The 10625-nt window shown below is 39.2% G+C and overlaps 1 protein-coding gene across 1 annotated transcript; it reads left to right on the top strand.

Moving 5' to 3' along the window:
• Nucleotides 1-741: 741 nt before the first annotated feature.
• On the top strand, nt 742-10077 carry LOC145805602 (uncharacterized). The gene is made up of 5 exons (XM_082900767.1): nt 742-778; nt 878-941; nt 7199-8603; nt 9188-9293; nt 9506-10077. The coding sequence occupies exons 1-5, from the start codon at nt 742-744 to the stop codon at nt 10075-10077; spliced, it is 2184 nt and encodes a 727-aa protein (XP_082756893.1).
• Nucleotides 10078-10625: the final 548 nt, after the last annotated feature.

Here is a 10625-nt window from a genome sequence, read left to right as displayed (position 1 = left end):
CCTTAAGCATTTGAACTTGTCAGTGGCAGAGTTTGAGGCGACCTTCACTAGTTTGTCCCGGTTTGCATCGGAATTAGTAGAGACGGAGGAACACCATTGCATTGAATTTGAGAAGAGGATCAGGACCAAAATTTTGTTCAAGGTTGCCAAGAATATGATCCAGAACTATGACCGTTTAGTATAAGCAGCGGCACACGTGGAAATCACAGTGCAGGTCGAGAAAGAAAGGATCCAAGGTTCATAGTCTAGAGGGCAAGAGTCACTAGGGGACTTCAGGCCTAGTAAGAGGCACAGGGGCTTCGCTCCATCTCAGTCCCATTTACAACAGACTAGATCTACTTTTCCATTGCCTAGTGCAGGCTTAGAGAAGAGTGTTTTACTTATTTCAAATGTGGCTAGCAGGGTTACAAGGCCAATGCTTGTCCACATAAGGGAGGAGGACAATAGATGCCACCATTGTCACCACCTAATCAATCCCAGAGTTAGCCATAAAGTAAGGGACAGAGACCTACTTGCTTTTAGTGCGGTTAGTCAGGGCATATGAGGAGAGCATGTCCACAGTTAGGAGGCATATCTGGCGCATTAGGGTCGAGGCAAACTCAAAGCCACCTGCAGGCTCATTCAGTTCAGGCCTTACAAGCTATCCAGGGAGCCACCTCGATCTAGTCAGTACAGCAGACCTATGCTTTGAGAGATGAACAGGTTGATCAGAGGCCACAAGGGCATGTGTATGCCATTACAATGCCAGAGCAGTTGCCGGGAACCTCTGTTGTGAAAGGTAATTTTGTTGTGTTCAATTCTATAGCTAGTGTGTTGAGTGATACAAGTGTGTCGCATTCATTTATATCTACTATTTTTGCTTTTATCTTGGGATTAGAGATTGATCAGCTAGAATCTCCATTGTGGGTTGAGTCACCGGTTGGAGATAAAGTGGCATTGGGGTGAGTATGCTGTTCTTGCGAGATTGAGGTCACGGATTGCCGACTCTTTTTTGATTTCATTATCTTAGACATACACACTTTTGATGTTATATTGGCTATGGATTAGTTGTCACATTTTTGGGCCACGATAGACTGCCAGCAACGTCGAGTGTCTATATGCACATCTACCGGGAATTGCTTTTATTTTCTTTGTGACTGGGATGTTAATCCCATTCAACCATTGTATGACCTTAAGGGTCGAGGAGGACTTAGCTTTCTTTTTTGCCCTTTCTTGGACCAATGAGGATAGTCGGATTCGTGATGATTTGCCGAGAGTAGATTGTGACTATTGGGATGTTTTCCCTAAAGATGGTTTACCACTCTATTGAGAGATTAAATTCTCCATTGACTTAGTGCCTCGCGACACCAATTCTGTGACAACCCTGACCTCCGAACTAGTATATTATAATATTTTAATAAGTTTGATTGCATGATTGTGTGTTTTATTGTGTGATTACATGTTTAATTTGTGAGTATCTGTTGTTACATGGATTATCTGTTCAAATTGACAACTTAGAGTCAGAAATTGAAAGCCTAGACAACCTCAGAAACTAAAATTGACTAGCCCAATAGGCTAATTAGAATATTAGAATTTTATGGAAACTTTAATTAAAATTTCATTCGAATCAAAATAATTAGAATGATTGATTTGAGTTTATTAGAATGAAGTGGGATTAATTAGTCCTAATCAAGCTTAATTAACTTAAGCTAATTATATACATATATATGAGCTACATAAGCTCAAATAGACAAAAATACATCTTTGAGCTGAGAATTAGAGAGAGAATGGAGGAGAGCTCAACTTTTACAGAGAGAACAAGGAGATTTGTAGAGAATTGTGGAAGATTTAAAGGTTTGAGCTAAAATTGCACTTGAATTTAACTCTAGGTATGGAAACCACACCCAATTCTTGTAAATAATTCATATAAGAAATGAATTCACCTAGTTATGTGACCAATTGCATGAATTTAGAAAGTATATGCCAGGATCATCTTAGTTATGAAAGAATTGAGCATGATTGCATACATGCATGCATGAATCTCCAATTTGAGTTTGAATTCTATGAAATCCTTTACATGCATGGAACCCTCACACATTCATTTGAAGAGATTTTCATGTTCTTACACTTTTCATACCATTTGGTCAAGTTTTGCAAAGAGATTAAAAAGTTGGTCTGATGCATGGTTTCAACTTCATAGTTCAAGATGGATTTTGGGAATTTGGTTCTTGATTTTGAGCGATTGGGTCCAAATTAACTATATTTCCATGTTTTATAAAGTTTTCCCCATGTCTTTGTGCCTAAAATATGAGTTTGGAACCTTTGAACAACAACTTTGAAGCTCAAACGCAATTCTGGAAATCCCAGAATTTGTCGTGTCCACTCAAGCGAAGAAAGCGTCGCTTGAGTGTGAAAATTGAGCTCTTAGAAGTTTTTTGAAATTTTACAGGTCGCTCGAGCGACCAAAGTGACGCTCGAGTGAGGAATATTGTCTACTTAGAATCCGCTCGAGCGACCGTCGGGCGGGAATTTCATGCAACCAGTACTTTTACAAACCGTTCGAGCGAAGGAAGACACGCTAGAGCGACCGCCTTTGTTTTAATCCTGCGCTCGAGCGTGGGAAGTTACACTCGAGAGTGGACTCTATTTTCAGCAAATTTTGAGGAACCTCTTCTAAGTGCATAATTGCATCCTCATGTCACTCCAAGCATTCTTAGGCACCATTTGGACTCCTATAATCATAGAACAAGCTAGCAACACATAAAGAGAGTTGAAATGAGTTGGTGCCTCAATTGTATTTCTATCATTTGTTTTGTTTAGATGGATGTCCGAGGCTTAGTGACAACATAAACCACTGTGAGTAATAACTTTATAAAGATATGTTCAAGTGATATTTATTTTCAAAAATGTTATTGTTATCGAAATCGATACATGATTGATTGATTAGGTTTATTGAAATACTAATTGTTACTAATGAATGAAGTTCATTTTTGAAAGTAAACTCGTGGCATCCTTTAATGAGGCCCTCGCCCAAAGGAAACAATACCGTGGCCTATTATTTAATAGGCCCTCGCCCGGGGAAAACAATACCATGGCCTATTATTTAATAGGCCCTCGCCCAGGGGAAACAATACCGTGGCCCATTGTTAAGTAGGCCTTTGCTTGGGGGAAATTAATATCATGGCCCATTGTTTAATAGGCCCTTGCCTGGGAGATATAACACCATGGCCCATTGGCCCTCACTCGGGGGAAACAATACCGTGGCCCATTGTTTAATAGGCCCTTGCCTGGGGGATATAATACCATGGCCCATTGGCCCTCGCCCAGGGGAAACAATACCGTGGCCTATTGTTTAATAGGCCCTTGCCTGGAGGATATAATACCATGGCCCATTGGCCCTCGCCCGGGGGAAACAATACTGTGGCCCATTGGATAATTGAATATGATATATTGATTGACCCTTGAGAACCCATTGCTACTGACACATTGTTACTCTATTGGATGTACCACGTAATTTGTCACTAGATGGGAATTGTTATTGGAATAACACAGATCATTGAGAATTTAATTGAAATCGGAATTGTATTGAATATGCTATCGATCAATGGTTTTGTTTATTGCGAAGGATTGACTTGATGGCTAATTTAATTAATATTAGTATTGTTATGGAACGTCATTGATATAACCTCTTTATCCTATTATTACTCATTGGGCATTAGCTCACTATTTATGTTTATATATATGTAGGTGAGCATCTGAACATCAAGGATAGAGATGACCTCGGAGTCACCCCATGGTCAGCCTTTTATGGAGCTCCCGAGATGGAGCCACTTGGGCTCATGACGAGCCAAGCAAGCCTAAACCCCCATTTTGTTATGAACTCCTAGTTCAATTTTGGTATAGGGGTTTTTGTATATGTCTTTTGTCTAGTTGAATTGTGGCTAATCCTCTGTTTGTTTTATTTTCCTTCTTCTTTTGGAAGCTTTTGTAATGTATAAATACCTACATTTGGAATGGTTGAACAATGCTATTGTAAACTCTTTTCATTTATGCACAGCTCAATGGACTTCTTCTACATTTACCTTGCTTCTGCTAAGCCCCGTATTTAATATTGGTTAGATATTTGTGTAGAGGCTGTAGGTAATCCGTGATTACTGGACGGTTATGACGCTAAACCTGTAGGGGCGGGTTTGGGTCCTGACAGAGTGGTATCTGTAACAACCCTCATACTGTTTACCGATTAATGACTGATTAACTGCTAATTACTGTTAACCGAGACTGATTATGACTGATAGTTGAACTGATTAAAGTACTGAACTGACTGACCGAAATTGAAACTGAATTGAATGAATACATCTGTTTGAATTGCATTCTATCTGTTGATTGTTTATTTTATCTGTTCATGTTTGAGCGTTTAATTGAAGGCCTTATCGGCGGCCGAATTAGTAACCGATTGATGTTTTATGAGCGTCATAATTAATGTAATTTTATGGTATATTTATTTGAAAATTGATTAGGTATGATTAGATTAGATTAAAATAAGCTAATTAAAGAGTTAGGCTTAATTACCTTAATGCCACTTAAGTGGCCCACTACTTGAATCATCCTTGAGCCTCATTACACTCATTGATACACATTCCATCAGCTCATTCCTTAGACTCAACCGACCAAGATAGAGAGTGAGAGAGAATTGAGTGGATCTTGAGTTCATTGGTAGAATTGCTTGAAGATTGAAGTGTGGATTGTTAATTTGAACCTCTAGACTTGCATTCAAGGAACCTAGGTATGAATTTCATCCTTTTGACTTGTGTTTAAGTTGATTCATGCCTGGTTCATGTCCAATTGTAGAGCTAAGTCATGAATTGGTTCATTAATGGTGAATTGAAGCCCAATCTTTGCATGCATGGTAGTATTGTTGGATTTTGAGTTGTTTTCATGGCAAAATGTTACATGCATGTTCATGTCTTGAGTGTAGTCCATGATTTCATCATGTTTTGAAAAGAACTGGCTCTTTAGAGCATCAAATCGAAGCTTTGAAATGGTTTGAATTCATGCATGTTTGCATGTTCATCTTGTGCTTGAAAAATGGTTTAAATTGAGTTTGAATTAAACACCCTTGGGCTTTGATTTCTTAAAATTGAGCTTTGAAACATGATATTCTATGTGTTTATAAATGTTTTCCAGAAAATGGGCCCAAGAGGATTGGTTTTGATGCTTTTGAGCTTGGTTTTGAACCTGGAGCTCGAATCTGGGATTTCCAGATTTCAGTCGTCCGCTCGAGCGGGGGGGGGGAAGTGCCGCTCGAGCGGGAAAATCGAGCTTCCAGCATCTTGCACTATTTTACAGTCCGCTCGAGCGGAGGATTGGGCGCTCGAGCGGAGTCATGTCTCAAGCTCGAGCGGGCGTCGAGCGGGGATTTAAACCATCCAGTACTTTTACAGTACGCTCGAGCGGGGAAGTTTACGCTCGAGCGTGTACCTTTGTTTGCCTGTACGCTCGAGCGGGGAAACCTGTGCTCGAGCGGGACTCTGTTTTTCTGAAAATCCTGAAAATGCTTTTAAATGTGCATCTTTGCATCCTCATCCCATTCTAGGCATTTTTAGGCCTAGTTTAAGGCATCTTGTTGAGGATATAGATGTAGAACACACCGAGGCATTAGGGATTAAGTTGTTATCTTTCCCAACTGTGTAGCTTAGTGTGTTCAATCTGTTAACTGTGTAGGGTTGGCGACTGGGGAGACACGCTCTAGCATACTGTAGGCCGAACTCTGTGAGTAACGATTGTGTAAAGATATGTTCACAAATGATTATTTTCTGAACAACTGAACTGTACTGCTTTCTGAACTGATTACTGTTAACTGAATGAATGTATGTCCTATATTCTGAACTGTATTGTGGCATCCTTAGCACCTACTGTTTACTGTTACTGTTACAGAGATCTCTGTCGGTTCCCTTGTTGGAACCACTACTGTTTACTGACTGATGGCCATCATTACTGTTCGGTCTTCTAGACCTACTGTTTACTGTTATGCTAACGGATGTACCACATATGACTGTTTACTGTACTGAACAACTGAATGACTGATTGAAATGAACTGTTTTCATACTGTAAGGACATTCATTCTTAACCTCTTTACGCATTATGTTATTCACTGGGCTTTAGCTCACTGCTCATATATATATGTAGGTGTACAGGCACCAGATCGGAGCTAGGAGCGTCAGGGTAACTCTAGTTTTGTCAAGCCAGCCTTTGTGCCTCACTGCGAGGTTCCGAGTTGCCATGCTATGGCTTGGGGGTGTTTTGTTTGTTTTCCCCCGCCTGTCTTCATACTGTCTAACTATTCTGTATAGACTGTACTGTTTGTGTATGTATAAATGCATAAAAAATCTTTTTGGCATACAGACTGTCACAGCTCATTGGACATTGTTTAATTACTATATTGGCTTCCGCCAGGCCCTGTACTCTGTTTTACTGTATTACTGTTAAGCAGGCCTTCGGTAATCTCGGATTACTGGCCGGTTACGGTGCTAAACCCATAGGGCCGGGTTTGGGTCGTGACAGTATCAGAGCACGAGTTGCATCTCACTCACTTGTCCATTGAGCTATGGAGCATCTAGAAGAGACTTCAGGATTGCATTCATATGTAGTTAAATATTATAGTGAGATAAATTATATGATTACATGTTTTGAATTTGTGCATGTGGACATATTTTATTTGTTGTGTTTGTCATAATACAAGTCTTATATAGAACACGGTGAGGACAAAGGGTGATGAGCTAGAGGAAGCATCCTCTTCAAGACTGGACAGATTGAAATGAATGATAAACGATGTGGGTGAAGCCATAAGACAATAACAGCAATGGCAACAACAACAACAACCACCTTCCCTACCTCCAATGCCTGTACCATCTCCAGCTCCAAGATGTCAGTTAGAAACCTGCACTGTTGCTTTAACTAGAGAATTTAAGAAGATGAAGCCACTATTGTTTCATGGTGGAATTGAACCATTAAAGGTCGAAGCTTTGGTTTTAGGAATTGAAAAATTGTTTTAAGTGTTTCCATGTACCGAAGCCCAGAAGGTATAACTAGCTACATTCACATTGGAAGATGATGCAAGGCATTGGTGGATGTTCGTTCGAGACGATAATAAGGATATTACTTGGACCCATTTTCTAGAAATCTTCTATGAAAAGTACTTTTCACAATGTGTGCGAGATAGAAAAATAGCTGAATTTATAGAACTGAAGCAGGGAAACAAATCGATTGCTGAGTATGAAGCTCAATTTACAGAATTAGCCCATTTCGCACCCTACATGGTGGATACGGACTACAAGAAGGCTAGACAGTTTGAGGGAGGTTTGCGTGACCCAATTTTAGATAAAATCAATCTGCTCAAATTGCCGACATATGTAGATGTACTTGATAGGGCACTAATAGCAGAGAGAAATGTAGCCATCCATAAACAGAACTTCAAATGGAAGGGTAGGAGAAAGAATTTTAATAAAGGGACACCATCAACAAAGAAGAAGTTGAAGTTTGGGAATTCCAACAATTCGAGGTCAACCCAAAGTGGCAACTTAGTACCCACTTGTGCCGTTTGTGAAAAGAAGCACCGGGGTGTTTGCTATCACACTACGGGGGCTTGCTACCAGTGTGAAAAAATGGGGCATATGGCGAAAGATTGCACACAGTCGCGTCAGAGTAGTAATCGAGGTGCCACAATCTCGATGGGATCAGTTCCCACAACAAGACCAGCTACAACACCGTCTGCCACAAGGAATGAACAAAGGCAAGGAAGGGTTTTTGCACTGATTTCGGGGGATACTCAAAATACTGAGACAGAAGTGTCAGGTATAATCTCCATCTGTGGTAAACCTGCTTATACTTTAATTGATTTCGGGTCTAAACATTCGTTTATTTCTATGGCTTTTGCTAAAACTTTGAATAGACATATGGAAACATTGAACTATATACTATGTGTTGTATCACCTACGGGGGGATCCATGTTATGTTTAACTATATTTGTTCCATGTGAAGCATTTCTCGGGAATGCTACTTTGTATGCCGATTTAATACCTTTAGACATGAGACATTTTTATATTGTTTTGGGTATGGATTGGCTAGCTAAATATTATGCAACTATTGATTGTGCCTTGAAACGAGTGATATTCCGGCCTCCCAGACAAGATGAATTTTATTTTGAAGGAAAAGGGGTAGTCCCACCACCATACCTCATATCTGCCATGAAAGCCCGAAAACTAATAAATAAGGGTTGTCAAGGCTATTTGTGTAGTGTAATAACTGAACCAATTATAGACATTACAATAGTCAACATACCAGTGGTGAGAGATTTTCCTGATGTGTTTCCGGATGAATTACTCAGCCAACTTGTTGGTAGAGAGATTGAATTTACAATTGATGTAATACCGGGAACTCAACCAATTTTTAAAACTCCCTACCGCATGTCTACTATTGAAATGAAAGAATTGAAAACTCAGTTGCAGGAATTACTTAATAAATGGTTTATCAGACCGAGTACATCACCATGGGGAGCGCCGGTTCTTTTTGTGAAGAAGAAAGATGAGACCCTCAAACTATGTATTGATTGCTGGGAACTCAATAAGGTAACAGTGAAGAATAAATATCCATTGCCACGTATTGATGACTTGTTTGATCAGTTGTAGGGGGCACAGATATTCTCAAAAATTGACTTGAAATCGGGGTATCATCAACTGAAGGTTAAGACTGAAGACATTGAAAAGACTGCCTTCTGAACCAGGTATAGACATTATGAGTTTTTAGTCATGCCTGTTGGAGTTACAAATGCGCCTGTAGCATTCATAGATTTGATGAATAGAAATTTCAAACCCTTCTTGGATGAATTTATTGTAGTGTTCATTGATGATATTCTCATATATTCGAAAAATAGAGATGATCACGAACAACACCTGAGAATGACTCTTCAAATGCTTAGAGAAAACGGTTGTATGGGAAATTCAAAAAGTGTGAATTTTGGCTTGATAAAATTGTATTTTTGGGGCATATCATTAATAAAGATGGTATATCTACTGATCCTCATAAAATTGAAGCAATCATTAATTGGCCTACTCCTACTAATGTATCAAAAGTTCGTAGTTTTATGGGATTGGCAGGGTATTACTGAAGATTTGTTAGAGACTTTTCAAAAATTGTTGTGCTATTGACTCAGTTAACTCAGAAAGGGGAACCATTTGAGTGGACGGATCAGAGAGAAGTAGCCTTTCAAGAGTTGAAGATAAGACTGACTACAGCTTTAATTCTTGCCATTCCCCCAGGTACTGAAGGCTTTGTAAATTTTAGTGATGCACTTATAAGGGCTTGGGTTGTGTCTTAATGCAGAATGGCAAGGTGATTGCATAGGCCTCTCGACAATTGAGGCCACACGAAAAGAACTACCCTACACATGATTTGGAACTTGCTGCAGTTGTATTTGCATTAAAGATATGGCGTCACTATTTGTATGGGGCTAAATGTGAAGTATATACAGATCATAAGAGCCTGAAATACCTTTTTACTCAAAAGGAATTGAACATGCGTCAAAGGCGATGGCTTGAATTAATCAAAGATTATGATTTACAGATTCACTATCACCTGGGCAAAGCCAATACTGTGGCCGATGCACTTAGCAGAAAGAGTGTGGGGAATCTTACCTGTTTGCTCACAGATCAAAGAGAGCTACTACTGGAGTTCGAAAAACTCAGAATTGAAGTGGTGCCTTTTGAACAAGATAGCTTGATAGCCGTAATGTTTGCCCAGCTTGCTATCATCGAGGAAATTAAGCAGAAACAGATAAATGATAAGTTCTTGAAGAAGATTTGTGATGAACTTGACACCAAGCCTAAATCGGGATTTATAATTGAAAACTTCGTGTTGAAATATCAGGGGAGATTATGTGTCCTGAATGATGTAGATTTGAAAAGGAAGATTTTGGAGGAAGCTCACAAGTCGATGTTTGCTATACATCTAGGAAACACCAAAATGTATCAAGACTTGAAGCTAATGTATTGGTGGCCCAATATGAAAAGAGAGATTGCTGAATTCAACTCTAAATGTTTATAATGCCAGCAAGTGAAAGCAGAGCATCAGAAATCAGTAGGTTTTCTTCAGTCTCTCCCTATTCTAGAATGAAAATGAGAACATATCACTATGGACTTTGTTGTTGGCCTGCCTCAGACATCTAGAGGTATGGACTCTATTTGGGTTATAGTTGATAGATTGACTAAATCTACCTACTTTCTTGCTGTAAAGACTTCATTTACTGCATATAGACTTGCTACCATCTACATTGATGAGATTATTTGACTGTATGGAGTTTGTAACAACCCTCGTCACTGTTTACCGAATGACCACTGATTACCGTTAAACTGAAACTGATTATGACTGATAATTGACTTGAATAAACTACTGAACTGATTGACTGAAATTGAAACCGAATTGACTGAGTATATCTATTAATTGTAATTCTATCTGTTTGGTTATTTGATTATCCGTTCGTGTTTTTATGTTTAAATTGCAAATTGAAGGCCTTATCGGCGGCCGAATCCGAAATTGATTGATGTTTTACGATCGTTAGAATTAATGTGAATTTATGGTGTATTTATCTGAAA

The sequence above is a fragment of the Camellia sinensis genome, chromosome 13, assembly GCF_055761805.1.
Source record: "Camellia sinensis isolate YWXY chromosome 13, ASM5576180v1, whole genome shotgun sequence".
NCBI classification, from domain to species: Eukaryota; Viridiplantae; Streptophyta; class Magnoliopsida; order Ericales; family Theaceae; genus Camellia; species Camellia sinensis.
Note: the sequence above shows the minus strand (reverse complement) of the source record. Positions and strands in the feature narration are given on the sequence as shown.